The sequence below is a fragment of the Lissotriton helveticus genome, chromosome 6 (assembly GCF_964261635.1).
Source record: "Lissotriton helveticus chromosome 6, aLisHel1.1, whole genome shotgun sequence".
Taxonomy (NCBI): Eukaryota; Metazoa; Chordata; class Amphibia; order Caudata; family Salamandridae; genus Lissotriton; species Lissotriton helveticus.
Window position 1 is genome coordinate 1,822,035,074 of NC_136067.1, and position 20,856 is coordinate 1,822,055,929.

At 50.5% G+C, this 20,856-nt stretch overlaps 1 protein-coding gene across 2 annotated transcripts in view; it reads right to left on the bottom strand.

Moving 5' to 3' along the window:
* Positions 1-20,856, bottom strand: part of UBR2 (ubiquitin protein ligase E3 component n-recognin 2) — a 1,610,484-nt gene that overhangs the window by 634,186 nt on the left and 955,442 nt on the right. For both annotated transcript variants that reach the window (XM_078649714.1, XM_078649715.1), the window contains exon 30: positions 14,440-14,639. In XM_078649714.1, the coding sequence (XP_078505840.1) occupies positions 14,440-14,639 (200 nt within the window). The remainder of the gene's footprint in view (positions 1-14,439; positions 14,640-20,856) is intronic.

A 20,856-nucleotide genomic window follows, 5' to 3' on the forward strand; every position in this document is an offset into this window, starting at 1 on the left:
AAGAAGAAACTCTGGACTTCGACATTCTGCTCTACAGAAGACAGAAGAATCTCCCTTGTGGGCAAGGAGTGTCCACCCTGCAACTGTAGGCACCATCAAGCGTCCTAGCGGCAGGAGGCCATGAGGCCCAACCGCCTCAGAGTCAGTCTCATCAAATGAAGGCTGAAACATTAAGATCAAAGTCTGAATATCCTGGACTCCCTGCTCAAGATGATAGGCCCAAAACTGTGTTCAAAACAGCTCTGATGAAAGAGAGCATCTGATAGGGAGTCAGGTGTGACTTCTGCAAGTTGATAGTAAACCTCCACGATTGCACAAGGTTCACCGTAATCGGACGACAGGTGACGACTGCCTGGGACGAGCCCCCATTCAGCAACCAGTTGTCGAGGTAGGGGAAGACTGAAATCCCAACCTCCGCTGATGAGCTGCAATCACAGCCATCATTTTGGTGAACACCCGAGGTTTGTTGGTAAGGCCGATAAGTAGAACAGCAAACTGAAGTGCTTGAAACCCATCGTGACCGGCAGGACAGGGATGTGGAAATAAGCGTGTTGCAAGTCCAATGCTATCATCGCAGATCTAGGATAAGGCCAAGGCCCCCAACCTTCTTTGGCATCAGAGTAGCAGGAATATCAACCACAACCTACTTCTGATGCAGCGAACCTCTCAATTGCTCCCTTGGCCAAGAGAGCCTGCACTTCTTGATAGAGCAAGGAGAGATGGCCCTCCGTAAGCCAATTGTAAGTGGGTGGTATGGGTGGTGGAGCGGTCATAAAGGAGAGGGAGCAGCCACTTTGAACAATCTGTAGTATCCAATGGTGTGATGTTACTGACCACCAGTGGGGAAGGTGATGGTGTATGCTGCCTGCTCCCACTGGGTGCCCATGATGGTCTGAGGGACGACTACAGAGACTTGGAGGCAGTGGCTGCCGGGGGAAAGAGGGGCGGGGGAGGGGGGTTTGACCTGACAGCTGGCCACCTGTCCCATGTTGTCTCTAGAACCAACACCCTCTGCCACGAAAAGGCTGCAAAGTCTTCTGGCTGCTGTAGCTGCGAGGGTATGGGTGCAGAGACACCTTCCATAGGCAAAAAGGGGTGGAAGGCGAATTCGGGTTGACGAGGGGCTATAGACAAGCCCAACGACCTGGCCTTAGCCCTGCTGTCCTTGGTAGGCGGTGTTCGCCGGCCACAGTGCCAGGTTGGTGGAGGAGAACAATCTCTTGGATTTCGTATCTGGAGGAGTGGTAGGGCACGCACCAGGGTGAATGCGTGATGAGGAGGCTTGGACCACCAAGCTCTCCTGGGTGGTGTGCTAGGTCAGGAAACTGGGATCTCCAGAAGAGGGGTGATGGCAAAAAATCATCCTATTCATGGGAGCCCCTGAGCAGGGCTTGGACCAGGCCCCAAGTAGGATGTCTGTAATCACTTCATTGAACTGCAGTAAAGGTTCTGAGGGGGTGACCCCCAGCTGAAGCACCATCGGCCACGACGTTAGTCTTGACTGTTACTAAGGGTAGGTTAAGGCCCAGGACCTCAGACGCGCCCTGCACACCACCATAGCAAAAGAGGCTCCCTCCTCCACAGACACAGTAGGAGAGGAAACCAGGACAGTGACAGGTCAGGTGTCCAACCCACTGTCCTCGCCCAGATCCTGATAGCAGTTGTCCTCCTCAACTGGATCTTGCCCATAGGGGTGCAAAGACCCCTTCCATCAATTAAAGAACTGGTTCTGTCCCAGTAAGGATGTCCTCGGTCGTCGCCGTACGTGTTGGACAACTCTCATCGGCTCCCTGTCGGAGTTGGGAATGATTATGGGGATGTCTGCAGCGTCAGTACTGGGACAGTTCCCAAGCAAGGTCTCGGTCTCACCGGAAGCACCGCTCCGGATCCAGCTAGGGATCTTTGGGGCTCAACTGGTGCAGAGGGCGAAACCGCCAGCGGGTCCTGGTAGGGGCCCCTCCCATGCCCATGGGGCCCAGAGGTACTCCAGAGGGGCTGAGCCACCAAAGATGAGGAACATTACCGTATAAAATTCCTTTAGCAGCACAGGGTTGCTCCTGGAAAATCTTTAAAGTGGACCCAGATTCAGGACCTGACGATTCACGAGGCCTGGGGTTCCGAAGCTCCCTCTTCTCGTTGGATGGCTGATGGACGCAAGGAAGTCCAAAAGTGTTTCACCGTCTTCGAATTCTTGGTTTTGTGGGACTTGCCAGTCTTCCTTGATGACTTCATGCGCGATGAGAAATGTCAGGAGGGGCTCTGCGAACAGTCCGGAGTCTCCCATGAGAAAAGGATCTCGAGATCTTGAAGTCGACCGACATCGGGCAACAAGGAGCTTGAGGGATTGCTCCCTCAGCGCCTTTGAGTGCATGGCACAGCAGTCCTCACTGGAGAGTTGTGTTCAGGCTCCAGGCACCATAAACAAGCTACGTGTGTCTAAAATGTTTCTATGAATGGCTCCACATGGTTTGAAACCTGGCAATTTCTTGGGTGATATCCTCACACTAGGTGATGAAATCTCACAAAAAAGGTCATCAAAAAGTCAAAAAAGGCCAGTCAATAAGTGACTGAGGGGTAGCCCAATCTGAATCAGCACTATCTGGCATGAAGAGGTAAGAAAAGGTAAGAACTGACGTCAGCGCACAGAGGTGGTGCCTAAATAGGTACTGCGCACATCACTCCGGACGCAAATGACACCAATGTGAAGCCAAACACTGCCACCTATGGGCGCTAGGGTACTGCTCAAAACCTTGCTGGATCCATTCTGACGCCTGGGGATATTCAAAGGTGAGGAATCTGCGGCTAAGTGTCTATCAGATAAAGTTAGGAGCTAGTTCCGGATTCACACACCAAGAAGCTACAAAAAGGTAGTAATGTCAGCGTGCCTGGGTGGCACTTTTGTAGCTCTAGCCGTCACTTTTAGGGTGGAGAGGACTTGACACAGACCTGCATGATGCCACTTACTGGCACATAGGAGCTATGATAAAAAATTCTACCCGGGGGCGTGGCCAACAGCATGGCCGGTTAGGACGCATACCTTTGCAGCTCCGGAGAGCTGATCGCCATCCGACGTTCATACTGCCTGAAAAGTCCCAATTTCCCTATTAACAGATCACGGAAGGTCCAGACATCATTCAGGGACCGACACCAGAGCTCCCAGTCAGCGGAATCGGGAGTACGGCTGCCCCGAGCCCAGATCCGACACGGCCGACGGGCCCAAGATGGCGGCGGGACGCTAGAGAGTAGAGAAAGCTCCCGGCCCGGACTAAGCCACCAAGAGGACTACACTGCAGCGGTGGAGCGGCGGAGCCCCGGAGACAAAGCGGAGGGAACAAGAAAGCCGCCCAGGAGCAATGAACGGAGTCGGAGACGGGGGTTGCGCCCCGGGGGCACCACACGGCCTGGAAGCAGCCGGAGCGTGCGGCTGGACCCAGACACCCCAGAGCGGTGCAGAGCAGCGGTAACGGTGAGCGGCCGGGCCCAGACACACTAAGACCAACGGGGCCGTGCCAGCGCTTGCGGCCCGGGGACGCCACACCGGGGGAAGGAGGGCAGGCGACCCGGCGGAGCGCCCCGGGGGCGCGGTGCGGCTGGACCTTGCAGGCGGCAATGAGGGCCCAGTGACAAGGCCCCAGAGGGAAGACGCGGGCATCCTTGTCCCGGGCGGGCGCCCTGCGGCCACACCGGACGCAGCTGGGTGGGAGCGGGCAGCCCGCTCCTTGGAGCTAAGCAGCGCATCACCGCGAGGCCGGGCCTAGAGGCACAGTGATAAGGAGCCGCAGAGGAGAAGGTGAGCGCCACAGACCCCGGCCTTTGCACCGCGGACACAGCTCAGGGAGGCCTCGCAGGCTCACGGGTGGGGCAGGGCCACGTCAGGGGGCAGACTGCTAATAAGGGATAAAAGGCACAGAGCTCCGACTTCGGGGGTCCCACACAGGGCGACACATGGCGAACACCACAGAGAGTAAGAGAGGGTCCGACGGAGACATAAGGGCCTACGTCTCTCTGACCGTCCATTGAAGGAGCACGAAGGGGGCTGTCCCCCCCGATTCGAAGGCGACGCATGTGGAGACATGCAGGGACAAGCCGGACAACCAGACTAGCGACCAACGCCACAGGAGCCACCGTGGGATTGCTGGCATAGCGCTAGACCCGCAGCTGGGCCTACGTGAGAGCGGACACTGCAGGCGCGCGCACGGAGCGGCCACACGGGCGAGGCTGGTAGGGACACTCAAGATGGGGAAAAAAGACCCGGCCGCCAAAACGCCGCGCCAAGAAACGATGGACCGCTATGCCGCGACCCAAACCCCTGCAGGGACTGCCCACCCAGGCCCACGCTCGGACAGGGAATGCTTGCTGGGAGCCATACAAGCATCAAGAGAGGATATACAGGCGTCCCGAGCAGCACTGGAAGTTAAAATCGGGGAAGTGGGCTCAGAAGTCACGCTGCTCCGACACGACTTCCGCAACCTGACGGAGAGGGTGACCACGGTGGAGACAAGGGTAGGTGAGACTGAGGACTCCCTCTCTACCCTCAAGAAGGACATGGCTGAACTACAGGCTTCCCACCGCCACCTGCAATGGAAGGTGGACGATGCTGAAAATAGGGCCCGCCGCAACAACCTGCGCTTTGTGGGCTTTAGAGAAGGACTCGAAAAGGACGACATGGCGGCGTTCCTACACTCATGGATACAAAAATCCTTCCCGACGACGCAATTCTCTAATTGCTTTCTGATTGAAAGAGCCCACCGCGCGCTGTTGGCGGAACTATCGGCGGGGGCAAGGCCGCGTCCAGTCATCGCTAGATTTCTGAATTTTGCTGACCGAGACCTGCTTCTGAGAGAGGCTAGGAAGTTAGGGAAAATACGGCTCGAGAATGCACAAATAATGATATTCCCGGACTACAGTCAAGAGGTACAAAAACAGAGGTGCTCGTTCGACCCGGTGAAGGCCAAGCTGCGAGAACTCCATATTCAATATATGTTGCTCTTCCCGGTGAAACTCAAAGTAATCTACAAGGAGAAGACACACTTTCACGCACCCGGAGGATGCATGGCAGTGGCTAGAGGAACGCCCTGAGCCTCGGAGAGCAGAAGGCGAAACACGTATGGTGACTACAACACCTCCTGCTGGAGGATCACAGTGGGGGCAGCCCAAGACTCAAAGGCGAAGAGGTTTGAGAAATGGAAGGCACCTGCAACCGACGCCATATCCACCACGGGAAACAGAGGGCAGGCAGAGAAAGGACTCGGTCTCACTGAGTAGAGACGATGCGGCGGGGTCCAGATTCCGCTGCTTAGAGAGGACGGCGCGATCCGCAGGAGAGGAAGAAATGGAGAGTCAAACCTTGGGTGATGAAGCACCGGATGCGCCATCCCTGCATCCTTTGGTAGTAGCAATCCACGAGATGGAGCAGGACACAGCTCAACGGACTGGGACCACACAGAATGATACCCAGGACTCACACTCTTGACCAGGGACGACAGAGGCGGCAGTGATTCCAGTTCGTATTCGGACTGCACGCAAGTTACAACCAACCCCCTTTTTTCACAGTTGACTGTTACATCTTATTCTTATGCACTTCTGCGAAGTTTGGGTGGGAGTGGGGTTACTGTTTTCACTTAGACAGTTGATGTTGGTTTGAGGGGGGTAACTCGAGGGAGGGCGACAGACCTTCTCTGCCGGACAGTCCGTGATTCGCAGTCTCTGTGGATGATGGGGCTGAAGGGGGAGGGAGGTGGGGTGGGGGGTATGATGGGGAACGGGATCTGCTCAAGTTGATGGGGAGTGAATGTATGTACATGCGACTACACAGATGGGGGGAAGTTACGCAAGTTTACAGGTTGGGGTAGTTGGGAGAAGGGATGGGAGGGAGGGAGGGGTGGAGAGGGTAGGGTGGGGGGAGAAAGAGGGATTCAGACATGTCAGAAAGGTCACATATGCCGAATTACAGATCACACCACTACTGAGGGACCGGCACACCTTCCATAGCAGGACAGGGCAGGATGTCAGATAGGCCAGCGGAACTGAACCAGAGTCAAGAGGGGCTCTCAATACGGACTTGGAATGTGAACGGCCTGGGCAGTAAGATCAAACGGGGCTTGGTGAATGCATACATCAAACGGGTGGGCCCAGACTTCATAATGTTACAAGAAACACATCTTATGGGTAGCAACTGTAACTATTTAGCTAGGGGACGCTACAAGGTGCTGGCACATGCAGGATTTACCAAAGGCTCCCGGGGTGTGGCGATACTGATTAGGAAAAACCAACCGTTTCGAGTGGCATGGACCTGGACAGACACACAGGGGACATACGTGGGAGTGAGGGGCACCTGGAGACGGAGGGAATACACCGATTATATCGGCATACGCACCCCCTAAACTACAGGCAGCTACATTGGCAGGAGTGACGGAGGTCCTCCTCCACACATCTGACACCTTTCAGATACTGGGGGGGGGGGATTTTAACGAAGTGATGGCCCGACCCTAGATAGAACGGGAGATAGGACTAAAGACCAGTCCCCCATGGCCCTCTCTAACATGATTAACACTATCGGGCTCACGGATGTGTGGAGATGGCTACACCCAGGCGTTAGTGCCTACTCCTTCTTTTCCAACGCTCATAAGGTCCACTCTAGACTACGTATTCCTTGCCAGGCAAGAGTTATCACGAGAGGACACTGCCGACTATAAAGCCAGAGGGATATCAGACCACTCCCCGCTCCTGATCAGGGTGGGACGACAGGCGCGGAAAGGGGGGACCTGGAGGCTCACGGCCTGGGACTTACAAAATCCAAAAGTCTTGAAGGGTATCAGAGCAGATGTCAAAGTCTGCATAGCGGACAATGAGGGCTCGGTAACGTCTGTGACATGGCTGAACCACAGGCTTCCCACCGCCACCTGCAATGGAGGTGGACGATGCTGAAAATAGGGCCCGCCGCAACAACCTGCGCTTTGTGGGCTTTACAGAAGGACTCGAAAGGGACGACATGGCGGCGTTCCTACACTCATGGATACAAAAATCCTTCCCGACGACGCAATTCTCTAATTGCTTCCTGATTGAAAAAGCCCACCGTGCGCTGTTGGCGAAACCACCGATGGGGGCAAGGCCGCTTCCAGTCATCGCTAGATTTCTGAACTTTGCTGACCGAGATCTGCTTCTGAGAGAGGCTAGGAATTTAGGGGAAATACGGCTCGAGAATGCACAAATAATGATATTCCCGGACTACAGTCAAGAGGTACGTGATACTGTGGGAGGCTTTTAAAGCAGTCCTGAGAGACAGGGCCCGATCTAGGCTGGCGGAAGCGAATCGGGAAGTCCAGAGAGAGCTCGAGGCGCTGGAAGCAAAAATACTAGAGCTAGAAAGGGCGTACCAAGGTACTAAAGCCGCCGGAACGCTACGTCAGTTGATAGATTCCCAAAGCCAATACAGGGAGCTGGCGACGGGTGAGGCTAAAACGCAAGTGCTGGCTACTCTGCACCGTCTGTATGACGTGGGAGATAAGTCGGGCAAACTGCTGGCGTGGCTGAGCAGGAGGGAGAGGGACTCCAGATGGATCGAACAAGTGCGCGACACACGCGGGAACTTAACAAGATCAGATGCCCAGATCGCAGATGTGTTTGCCGAATACTACAGAGCGTTCTATGAGGCCAGAGAACTAGGCACACGTGAGGATGCCATGAACTATATGGAGCATCTGGTACTTCCGACACTGGCGGACACGGATCTCCGAGACTTGGAGGCACCCATCACACTAGATGAAGTCACACAGGCACTGGCTAAATTAAGATCTGGGAAGGCCCCTGGCACCAATGGGTTCCCAGCGGAATTCTTCAAAAGAACGGCTGACCTGGTAGCGCAACACATTCTGGGGCTCTTTGAAGGGGCGATGCAGGATGGGGTACTTCCGCCAGATCTACGCATGGCCACAATTATACCGGTGTTTAAGGACGGTAAACTGCCGGAGGAATGCTCGTCCTATCTCTCTATTAAATATTGAGGTGAAACTCCTGGCGACGATACTGGCACTTAGACTGCGGAGGGTCATCCCAGATTTGATCCACCTGGACCAAACGGGGTTCCTCCCGGGACGGGCCACCAGATTTAACCTCCGAAGATCCCATAACTGGCTACAGGAGGTGAGTAGGAGACAGGACCCCCATTGGTTCCTGTCACTGGATGCAGAGAAAGCATTTGATGCAGTCCACTGTCCCTTTCTAGAGGGAGTTCTGTCGCGGATGGGCTTTGGCCCAAATTTCAAGCAATGGGTGCAGCTGCTTTACACGGACCCGAGGGCCAGGGTCAAAGTAAACGGGGTCCTATCCTGGGACTTCCCGGTGAGGCGGGGAACGAGGCAGGGCTGCCCCTTGTCACCACTACTCTTTACATTGTCAATCGAGGTACTCGCAGCGGCTGTCCGACAACATCCAGACATTCGGGGATTTAGGCTGTGGCCACTAGATACCACAGAAGAAAAGATCTCCCTATACGCCGATGATGTCCTCCTATACATTACACACAACGATACCAACACTCTTCTCCGAGTTGGAGAGGTATGGGGCGCACGATGGCTATAGGATAAACTGGCACAAATCAGTCCTCTACGACCCTAGAGGCCGAGAACAATGGGCGTCACTCCCAGACAGATTGCTAACGACGACAGAGGGCTTTACCTACCTTGGAGTATACATGACACTAGATGAGCGCGTCTCATATGGCAAGAATGTCGGACGGATATTAAGGAATTTCGTGGCGGATGCGAATAGATGGCGGACTCTACCTCTCACGATACTAGGCCGAGCGGCCATGTTTAAAATGATGACGCTGCCCAAACTACTTTACGATTTCCAAAATGAATACTACGCCCTACCTCGCAGGGTGTTCCGGGACATCAACTCAGAAGTTCGCTCGTACCTCTGGCTTGGTAAACAACCTAGAGTAGCACTGACAACCCTACAGAGGCACCAATACAGTGGAGGGATCTCGTTCTCGAACACGGAGGCCTATTACTGGGCAGAGCACCTGGCAGTCATCAATGACTGGTTTCATGCCCCGGCGACACACCCCACGTACGCATTGGAGAGACATGCCATGGGTACTCGCACATACAATCACTATCTATACGGAGGCAAGGGGAAGGGAAGGATACTACCGGCCACGAGGCTCACATTAGTGTTGTGGAACAGAGCAAATAGGTCCATAGGTTGGGCAGAGAAACCCACCAGACAGACACCCATCTGGCACTGTGCGTGGTTGCGAGAGCTGAATAAGTTGAAGGGGTTCCAAGGATGGGACGAAATCGGAATATCGACCCTGGGAGACGTAGTAGCTAAAGGGACATTGAAGTAATTCCCTGCCCTGAGAGCGGAGTTTGGCCTTCTCCCCACGCAATATTTGAAATATGCCCAACTGAGACATGCATGGCGGGCTGAAGGGATCCCGGGAGATGCACTCTCTGAACACGCGCCCTTAGAGGGCCGCCTCTTACAGGAGCAGATACCAGAGATCGGTGTCACTGACTTACAGGACACTTATGAATAACATGCCGGATGGCATGGGAGCTCTTCGTAGCAAATGGGAAAGTGAGGTGGGAGAAATGGACGAAGTAGATTGGAACACTGCCCTTATGCACTCCAGGGAGGTGGCAATTAAATCCAGGCTGAGGCTCATACAGTTTAATGTCCTGCACAGGACCTACTTCGATAGGGTGCGCCTACATAGAATGGGAAAGATAGGCGACACAAACTGTTTAAGGTGTGGCCAAGAGAGGGGAGACTTCTACCATACATTTTGGTTGTGTCCCGAGATACAGATCTACTGGTAGGGGATTCTGAAAGAACTGGGTGAAGTCCTGGAAACATCCCTGCCAACTGACCCGAAATTAGTCTTGCTAGGTATGACCAATGATATAGATCTTAACCGCCCGCTGGTGCTCTTCTTGGTGCTGGCCCTAGTGGTGGCTAAAAGAGATGTAGCGAAGTACTGGGGAGCAGCTACGATACCGCAGGTAGAGGAATGGAGGAGAGGCCTAGACCTATATATGGCAGCTGAAAGAGTCACGTACAAAGCACGGGGTTGTCCTAAAAAATTTGGCAGGGTCTGGAGGAATTGGAGGAAATACCGTGGACTTGATTGAGGGTTATGAGACAAGAGGGGGGTGGCAGGGACAGACACGGACCATGGGGAGCCAGGGGTCTGCAGCCAAACAGAGACCGATGAGAGTGCAGACACAATTTTCTGCTAGGAGGGGGAAGAAAAGTGAAATATTGTTTTTCATGGTGGGTCCGAAGGGGTGGGGGGCTGGAAGGCGGGAAATGTTGACCAGTGAGGAATTGTCTGTTTTGTTGAACTATGAAAAAATGCAAATAAAAAGTTACAATAAAAAAAAAAATTCTACCCGATCCAGTATGGCGCATGGGGATATTCTAGAGGTGCGCAATCTGCAATTAAAATGAATTCCTCAGAAACTGTGTATGCTCGACGGGGGAGAAAAGATATACCATGGGTTCTCCCCACTGTTGAATAATGCTCTGTGCCATCTCAGATTGTAGATGCCTGGCACCAGCTGCTTAGTTTGTCCACACTGATATCTCACCAGGTTGTTTTTGATCAGGAAAATGCCCGGACGCTCCAACCAACTTTATCGGCAGGGAGGCTCTTGGCACAGGACCAAGGACCCCACTCCAACATGCTTGTTGTAATACTACATGGCAGTCGAGTTGTCCATCAGAACTTGCACCTGCATCCCCTTGATGAACGTCAGGAAGGCCTTCTGAACCAGACCAATGGCCTGCAACTCTGTCAGATTGAAATGGAGGCTGGCTTCCACCGGAGACCATCCTCCAGATGGCCCCCGAATCCAGTAGTGAAATGCCAGTTACCACCATCAGCTCTTGGTATGGAAGAGAGAGGGGCCTGACACTGGACCAACTAAGTTTGAGCAGTCAGCAATGGAACTTCAGATTCCAGAGGAGTCTTGGGGAATAAAATAGAGTTCATCTTGCTGGCCGAAGCCTGAATCACCAGGCTCTCGGCGATACAGTGTTAGTGAGAAAATCAGGATTGTCAGGCGCCGGTATGTGATGCCTGGACATCTACCTAGTTACTGGGGGGCAAGAACAGGGCTTTGACCAACTGCATCAGTCAGGGCCTCATGTCAGATGCAGCTGCTCCAGGCTGTAACATATCTGTAAGAACATCAGTCTTGGTCTCAAATTGAAGGCAGTCACAATTCCAGGACTACAGCTGCCTTTCAGGGCACTACTGCAAAGGATGTTCTCTTTTGTGTTGGCAGCTCATTTGGGGAGTCCAAGGCTGTATCAGGGGAGTTATCAAGCCCTCTGGTCTCTTGTAAATTCATGTAAAATCTGTAAATGTAATAATAAGTCGGTAAATCACCAATCCCCTCCTCATCCTCTCCCTCTACCTTGTTCAGAGTCCGAGCCAAAGAAAACAATGGAGCCTATGCTTGTGTGTTTACATGGTATAGGCACTGGAGTCAGGCTGTATGATGACGGGTTACACTATAGTAATTTTGTAGTGCAACATCAATAGATATCGGGGTGAAGTCAGTTCAGTGTAAGGCACCAGTATCATCACCTGCTGCAACAGTGGAGTTGGTCCTGCTGTAGATGAAGAAGGGCCCAGTGAAGGCCCCAGACCTGGGTAGATGTAAATACCAAAGATCTGAAAAGAGTCCTAAGGTAACAGATGGCACTGCAGATGGAATCAACCAGGACAGAAGGCACTACTTTTCCCTGGGCCCCAAAGGCCGGGAGTGTGCAGAAAATCTGCACACGGACCTCCTTGAAGACCTCGATCTACTGTGGCACTGCTAATGAGCCAAGGAAAAATTGGAATGCACCCAGATCAGTTAGGGAGTCGTCTCTGTGTCTGGGGACCTCAAGGGAGACAGACTGGCAGTTGCGGTTCTCCTTGTATACAGAGTGGTGGGATGTAGTCAATTTCGGCTTTGCATTTTTGTGCTTCTGTTGGGTTTTTTGGACTTACTGGAAGACTTTGACCAAATTGGAGTGACCGCTTAGTGAAACACTTGCAGAAATGGCGCCAGGAGTGGGACCAAGTCTGTGCCTGTGATCTGCAGCAGGACTTATGCAAGGGCTGTGGCTACTACTTATTGTGCTTCTGGAACCTGGATCATCTTCTGGTGCATGAGTATATACTTATCACTGAGCTTTGAGTCATGTCCTGAGCCCAAACATCACAGACACACCTCGTGCAGATCTGTGACAGACATCTGTTTTCTATAGACACAACATGGTTTGAAACCTGTAGTTTGAGTAGAGGACATCATTCCCTGGCACACTGGATTTTGTTTTAGGAGTGGTCAGAAGGCTGAAAAATTTGTGACCGGATCTCTGGATCCCGTCAGAAAGCGCAGGAAGGAACTGATGTCAGAGTGTCGCGTGGCACTTCTATGTGCCTTCAGTCTGTCACTTCTGGTCTTGCAGGGAGCCAGTGTCTGGCCACCTAGCAACTCACAGGAATACTACAGGAAAAAGTTTCAGAACCTGTCTGTGGCCTGGGTGTATTCTAAGGTGAGGAATCTGTGGTTAGATCTAGCCATCAGAAGGCAGAAGCAGTAGACCTATTCTGATGGTCTTTATCCCGCGACCCTTCCACAGATTCTCCAGTCATCAGCAGCTCCATGATGTTTCTGTCTGCACTTGACTCATTTGGGGCATCAGCTTTTCAGAGATGTCAATACACAATTAAAGCAGATCCAGCTTCACTGCCTCAGAACCCAGGATCACGGGGCCTTTGTGCTTTGGTCAGACAATGCATAAAGTACAAATGTATTTTTAATAAAGACTGGGATAGACCATTGAATCTTGTAATACATATAAACATTATTATTATTATTATAAAATTAAATTTATAGGGCGCGCAGCTACCCGGAGGTTTCCCGGCGCCATTAGTTTCATCTAGGGCACAGATGTCAGGGGTACCTGGCCAGGGAATAACAAATCACGAGATCTCTCCCATCAATAGAAAATAAATGTGCGCGCAGAGTAGCAGTGACAAAAAAATATATACAGAGGGTCACACATCTTTAGAGCAACATATAGGGGAGAAGGGAGCAACATGTACTTCCAAGTTAGACGTTGGGGGCCAATGTTATAATGCATACACTTTCTCCATTAAGTCCTTGTCCACAAAAACCATGAAAGCAGTAGTGTGTAGTGACAACCATATAGCACCTTGACAGAGGATGGTCTCATCTCAGACAATGCTGCGGATTCCCTCCCGCTGTAGAATCTGCTCGGATTCCTTACAAAATATTTTCATTAGTTAGCCTCCTGCATTCTTTGACACATAAGCCTACTCCACATGCAAATTTGTTTTTGGAAAGGCTCCAGCATCCTTGTGTCCTTGGGCAGAGAGCCATGATCAGTCATATGGCAAAGACTGTGATTGCAGCACGTGGTGACAAAAGTTGATTACCTTGCATCATTGACACAATGAAACAGAAACTTCAGGACAATTGTCCCAAAGAAGGAATAACAATGGGCAGTGTGCCATTTGGTAAGATTTTTGTTGATATCTACTCAATGTTTTGTTTGAGTAAGTTTTAGTGTCAAGAACGCCCAGCAGTGATCCAGCTTAGAATACTTAACAGGGACAGTTTTGGCAAAAATAGGGGCTAAACCTGACGATAGATGTGGAAGTTGGTGTGGCCAGCAAGCCTCGTTTTACCACACCTTGTGGACTTGCCCCAAGGTACGCCCCCTCTGGGAGGGAGCCACAACACATATATTCACTGCAGTAGGAAAATAAATAATTCTAACCCCACAACTCGGACTACTAAACATTTGGTTCACTACATTGGGTTACACAATGGTGAAGAGAGAGGTGGCTAGGGGTTGGGGGGACAAAACACCGCCTCGTGTCACCTTGTGGGGCAAATAAATGGACAGGTGAATGCTGGCAGAGACGGAGGTCTATAAGGCAAGGGGGTGCCCTAAGAAATGGGATAGGAAGTGGTCCCACTGGAACAAACACAGGGGAGATATATGTGTGTCGCCCACGGTAGAAATGGAAATGCGCAGACAGGAGAGATTGATGGGAGATGTGTCTTGAAGGATGTTGACTGCTGTTGACTTGTAATTTCTTGATAATATTATGCAATGTGTCGTTCAATCATGTACTGTACTACTGTGAAAAAAAATTAAAAAAAGAACGCCCAGCAGTCTTCAAAATGAAACAAAATGTAACATAACATATGTGTTTTAAAAAAATGACTCATATGTTTATTTGTATTTCTTTTAGTATAGAGGTTGTGACTTAAATGATGTATGTAATATTGGGAAGTTTGTATCAGAATACCCAACACAAATGGTACATTATTAGAAAAATCCCCTAAAAATGAAATATTAAACACATGAATTTCAACTGCCCACTGGGTCTCTTCTTACCGGGATCCTGAATAACTTTACTTCTGTTCTTAGACATCACAGTTGATCTCTGAACAAATGCTGCTAAAACCATAGCCTTGTTGTCTGCGTTATATTCTTGTTCTTCTTGACATAAAATACAGGTTGCCAGTTGCCTCTGTTCAGTGACTTTAGTCTGCTGAGGACCCAAGGCTATGAAGGTTGTATCTGGAACAGTAGGGCTAAAAGTAAAAGGCACAATAGTGAGATCATCACTGACATGAATTCATGTATAATATCCAATATATTATTTAATCTAACACTAAGAATATCAAACTTTTGAAGTTTGGCTTTAATTAAAATAATTTTAAATTCAGTCTTGTTAGGTACAGAATGTGGAAATGTTAGGATATTATTTGAAAGTTAACAAATGATAATAAAGCAAGAAAATGACAGTTTCTAGCTGACAATGGCTATCAGAGATGGAGCTGGCTTTGATTATGCAAGTAGAGCCGGCTATCTTTTACTTAAAAGGATCCTCAAGTGCACCTTCTAGGGACAGACGCCCCCTCCATGGTTCTAGGAAGCTGCGCCTAACTACTGTTGCAAATTTCTGAGGACAGACCTTTTTAGGTCGAGACCTGCGTAGGCTGCGCTTGCGCAGTCTCGCAGGGAGAGATCTTATGTTGACAGTGTGGGGGTTTGAACCCGCCCCTCTTCTCCATTGGCTGGCTTCCTAAACGGAGGTCAGCCATTGGAGGAGAGGGGCATCACTCCATTCAAGCCCCGTCTTTTTGGGATTCGGGGGTGTGTTTTTTACTTTCTTTCTCTTTTCTTTCTCTCCTCTTCCCATTGGCTGGAATTTTACCTTCCAGCCAATGGGAAGAGGAGAGAAAGAAAAACACGCCCCCGAATCCCAAAATGAGGCTGCGTTTCTCCGAGGCATTTCTGCATGGCCTCGGAGAAAGATGGTGGTGTCATGGCGTGGTTGTTTAAATGTGTATTGCTTTTTTCTTTTACTTTGAAACAAGCTCGTTTCAGTTTTGCCAGAGGCAATTTCTTCCCGTCCCTTCCACCCCCTCCCAGTCCGATGCCTTCTCGCTCGTCCGCTGCCCCCCCAGCCCCTTCCCGTCTTCAAATGCTCCTTTCCCCGATGCCCCCCCGCCTTGAAATGCTGGTCTTGTTTGAACTCTCCCAACACTTTTTTTTCAGCGCGAAGGCGTTTGAAAGAGACTGTCGCGCGCCCCACGGCGGAGCAGTATGGCGGACGAGGAACCACCCTGCGAAGGGTGTGAGAACATTATCTAGCTGACTAATTTGCACACCTGCCCCCTCCCGGCATTTCTTTCCCTCTGCCTGAATATAGTTTTCGCTCCTGCGTTAAATTGGCCTTTACCCAGGTTCTGGCTGCGCACCAAGACTAGCTTTTCTTACAAGGTAATTTTCCAGGTCTGCTTCTACCTGAACCAACTCGGAAAGCCGTCGCACCCCTGGGAAGGCTTCTTGATTATCATGTTCGCACCTCAGCCAATTATCGAGCACCCCTGTCGCAGTCACGAGAACGGAAACCTGAAAGCAGCCAATCGGTAGACCGCCGGCTTCCGGTGGTAAAATCTAAGGCAAGCCGCGCAAAGGGCCCTTGTTAGGGGAATCAATGGTGGATGAAAAGGGGTCTCTAGTTTTTAAGAAAACGATAGCGAGGAGGGTATAGAGAGCATGTACTGGTGTTACCAATTGGAGGGGAAGTGAGAGGTTTCGGTCACAGACCGAGTTTATGAGGGCAGTGGGTGGCCTAGGGATTGAATTTTCTATTTAGCTCAAGAGTAGCTGTTTCTAAGCCAGAATTTCGGGATAACCATTGACTATGCGGCCCCATCGGAGGAGGAGGAAGTGCCGCTCGACCGCAGATCCACCGCCCCGGTCATCACTCCCTTGGCTCCACTGGCACCTCCCTCGCCCCACCAGGAGGAGCCGGCCCAGCGGAGGGGCCCCTCCGGCTCTGCGCATCACTCTGTGGACTTGGGCTGTCTGGGAAGTTTCTGTCCACCTCCTCCTCCCTGCGGGGTCGGTGTAGCCCTGGATGCACCCTGTGCCATCTCCCGGAGGCAGGCGACTCCCCTTACGGTGCGGCAAAGCTGCAAGTAGAGAAGCTGCCGAGTCCTCCGCCCCAGCCGGTGAGTGCTCGCTTTTCTTGCCCTTTCCTGCCCCCTCGCTGTGCTTGTTCTCCTGCCCCCTCGCTGTGCTTGCTCTCCTGCCCCCTGGCTGTGCTTGCTCTCCTGCCCCCTGGCTGTGCTTGCTCTCCTGCCCCCTGGCTGTGCTTGCTCTCCTGCCCCCTGGCTGTGCTTGCTCTCCTGCCCCCTGGCTGTGCTTGCTCTCCGGCCCCCTGGCTGTGCTTGTGCTGTGCTTGCTCTCCTGCCCCCTGGCTGTGCTTGCTCTCCTGCCCCCTGGCTGAGCTTGCTCTCCTGCCCCCTGGCTGTGCTTGCACTCCTGCCCCCTGGCTGTGCTTGCACTCCTGCCCCCTGGCTGTGCTTGTTTGATATTTCTGGCTCATCGTTCGCAGGGTGTTTCTTTTCCTCGTTTTTGCGCAGGTTTTTTAAGAATATGATATATGAACACATTAAAGTGGTTTGAGAGTCGAGGCGTTCTTCCATTGATAGGGCTGAGGAAATGCGAAGGGTCGTTGTTTGGTTGATTATCTGCGAATACTTGTGTACATCTGGTACTATGAGTGTTACACTTCTGCGGTAATTGGGAGAAATGCCATCTGGACAACCTGGAAAATGTGGATTAGAGCGTGAATGTATGTTCCAGAAAAGACTGTACTTAAAAGATCTATTAACTGCCCTCTGCTGCAATTTGGACATGGAATCCCAGAAGCCTGTATTCCTGTCAGTCAACGTCACAAAGGAGATCTCTGAAAATGGTGAATGAAAAAAACAAATTGTGCAGAATAATTTTTTCCCCTAGTGATTCGAGTAATCTTGCTATTTCTGTCCAGATGCAATTGGAGGTCAAAAATATGTGTCCTGAATGGATGCCAGGAATAATGTTGGTTCACAGGGGTAGCCCCCTTACCCATATCGTTCAAGGGTCTCCCTGTGCTGTGGACAAGGGGATCTTGGAGTACATTGCCCCCAGTAGGAGTCCACAATCAAATAGTTCAAGAATTAAAATATGGTGGATAGCCTTGGAAGCTTACCAAAACGCATGCTGTGTCCTAAAACATGGGAGATTATCTGCTTTCATTTATGCCCTCGTTCCTGCCTATGGATTATTTAAAGGACCTCAGTTCGAGGACATAAATTCCCCATAAAGAGTGTTTGTTCTCAGAGCAGTGGCTGTGTGTGGCTGTGTGTGTTTGTGTGGCTCTGTGTGTGTGTGTGTGTGTGTGTGTGTGCTCTGTGTGTGTGTGTGTGTGTGGGGCGCTGTGTGTGTGTGTGTGTCTCGGTGTGTAAATGTAAATGTCATGGTACTTATAGAGCGCACTGTCACCAGACGTCACCTTGTGGAGTCGCCTATTCGGCTTCCTGGTGCTGATACTCATACCGCTGTGGAACCCTTCCTGGCTTTCCCTGTGAAATGTCCACTTCTGGGCACCCCCAGGGTGAAGCCAGGCATCCTTAGCGCTGTTGGGGCCGGTGTGGAAGCTAAGCAAGCTATTGCCCAGAGTTGCAGCGTGGGGCCCGTGATTAGAATAGGCACCGAGGCGAGAATTAACAGGTCCGAGGAAATTGAGCCCGAGACCCTGCCGAGGCGGGAATCGAACCCTGGTCCCTGGCCAGAACTCTGCATCAGGGTCTGCCGCTCTAACCATTGAGCCACACTGTGTGTGGCTGTGTGTGTGTGTGTGTGTGGCTCTGTGTGTGTGGGTTCAATAATAGGTCTCGCATTTGCGAGAGATTAAGCTATTGGCATTGTAAATGACAATGCCATTTATTTACCTGTTTTCAAAACCAACACATAAATAAAAATATTGTCATTTACAATGCCAATAGCTCTAACTTTTGCAAAGGCAAGACCGTTTCATTGTAAATGCTTGTTTTTTTCTTCCAGCAACTATGACAACCACACAAGCCCTTTGGTGGTTCTCCATGTCCTTTTGGCTTTTGGTGATATCAGAGGTGTGTTCCGAGTTCCATGGGATAACCAAAGTGGTCCCCATCTCCTAGATTGAGGGAGTGCGGCTTTTGCCACCTCAACAGGCCAGTAATTGCAAAATTATTTCTGTTAAGTGACACAGATCATTAAAATTGTACCCCTTGTGATGGGTTGGCTTTCTACCCCTATTCAGTAAATATCTGTTGAAGTCACAATAGTGGGGACTTTGATCTTCATCACACGTGGGACATGGAAAGCTGGAAGACATAACTGCCAGCCATGGAGGAGGACTGTACCTGTCAGGAAGACGTACGTGATCTACTGGAAGACATGCACAAGGCCCAGTAGACTGGGAATGTATGCACAAAGACAGGTCAACAAAATGAATCTGCTCAGGAGCTGCAAAGTCTTCAAAATCCACCTAACCAGAAGAACAAGTTGCTTACTTTCGGTAACACTTATTATGATACAGTCACTATCGAACTGCTGATTCCTCATCTTAGAATATTTCCCAGTCGAAATTAATGTATCTGATTGCCACATGCAAATTTTGGAAAGTTGTCACTCTGTTGCCCAAGATTTCAGATGGCCATTTCGGGGAGATTGGCAATGAGACAGCTTCTGCCTGCATGGGAGATGTGTCGGGAACAGAGAAGGGGAAGCACTGGCCAAACAGTTTTTCCATGGACGTGTAGCCCACAGGTGTGGGCTACAGAGCTACACAAACCAAGAAAGGGGCTCCGCCATCTTGAGAATGGGCCGAATAGAGTACTCTGAAAACGCTACATGACACATTTCACAGGTAGTTGTCATCAGGTGGGAGAGATCCCGATACCCCACTGGCTAGTGGGCGCAACCTCCCCTAAGTTTCTTTCTGAGCATGAAATAGGCACCCTGGCACCCTGAACGCATATCTCGCTTGACTGGAAAAAGAGGACTGAAAAAGGACTGTCTTGCTGACCCTAGAACCAGCAAAGAAAAGGCTGCAGGGAAATTGAACTGCATCTTCTGCTGCTTGGGCTAGTGAAGGAAAGGACTGTGCCTGCTGAGCCCTGCTCGTAGAGACGTCCTCTTCCAAGCCCACTCAATAAAGAGAGAGAAGCCCCATGTACCAAAGGTACAGGGCGTTACTTAAACAAAGAAGAATAAAAATATCCTTTGGTAACCAAATAAAATAATTGTTTAACCAATCATCTCAAATGTACCACAAAACATTCATATCAATCATACAAAAACCATATGCCTATATTTGCAATGCCACAAGACAACCACTGACTAATAATGGTATGCCACCTATATTTTATTTAAAAAATGTTAGAACGATTGAAAAATTGTTAATCTTACAGGATTAATAAATCTTCATATTATCAAAAACATATAACATACAATTTCATGTATTTCATAGACAGCATATCAATTAGTCAAGAGGGAGAAGCAAAAATTCTTCAAGTATCAAAAACAATTATTATATCACATATATGGATCCTACAAATAGTACATAAACTATATTCATGTGTTAAAAACAATTTAAAATATAGCCAATAGAAGGATAAAACAAAGGAAGAGAGAGACAGACAGCAAATACGACAGTACACTTATTAGTGGTTCGTAGACTAACCCAGGTGAAAAAACCCTCAAATGCCAGACATGTATGCAGTCCAAGTGTTTTTATCACAATGGCTGGCTGGTACCCTGAATTTCATTTATCCCAGGCGTCAACGTGTTCGCAGAATAATGGCCACCTTAATCAAGACAAATATAATGTGCCTCTCCTTTTAAAATCTTCGGGGTTGGTCCTTCACAGGGAAAATGAAGCAGTACTGTAAGAGGCTGGCTTAGTATATGGTGCCTCCTTAGATAACTGTAGCACCCTGCACTAATCCAGACAACCCTTATGGTCATTTTAGTGGTCTTAGACAAACTTAGAAAGCTCTCTAAGTGTAGCTGTGTAACATAGCTTGTTTTACCGGAACTAAATCTTATTGATATAGATTAAGTGAAAAAGAACCACACAGTATATTTATAAATATAGGTATTTATTACAAGACACTCACTAGCGAGGGCGAGGGGGGCGTGGCCTGATCAAGCACCAAGATGGTAGCGTGATCTTGGAGCTCCTGAGTGGCCGCGCTGGAAAAACTGGCTAGCTCTGCCCCATTGCTGAGATCGTCTCTCCCCCCCACTCCCCAAGTGCCGCTGCGGACACCAGAAGCTCCCTGGCATGATCGGAGCATAGCGGAGAGGCTGCGAGTGGTTCCGCTGTCTGTGAGGAGTCCTGCGACGGCGGCAACCCTCGGAGGCCCTCTGAGGCCCGCAACGATAGGGGTCGCGGGCGAGCGCCTGAGGGCGGGGGTGCGGGCG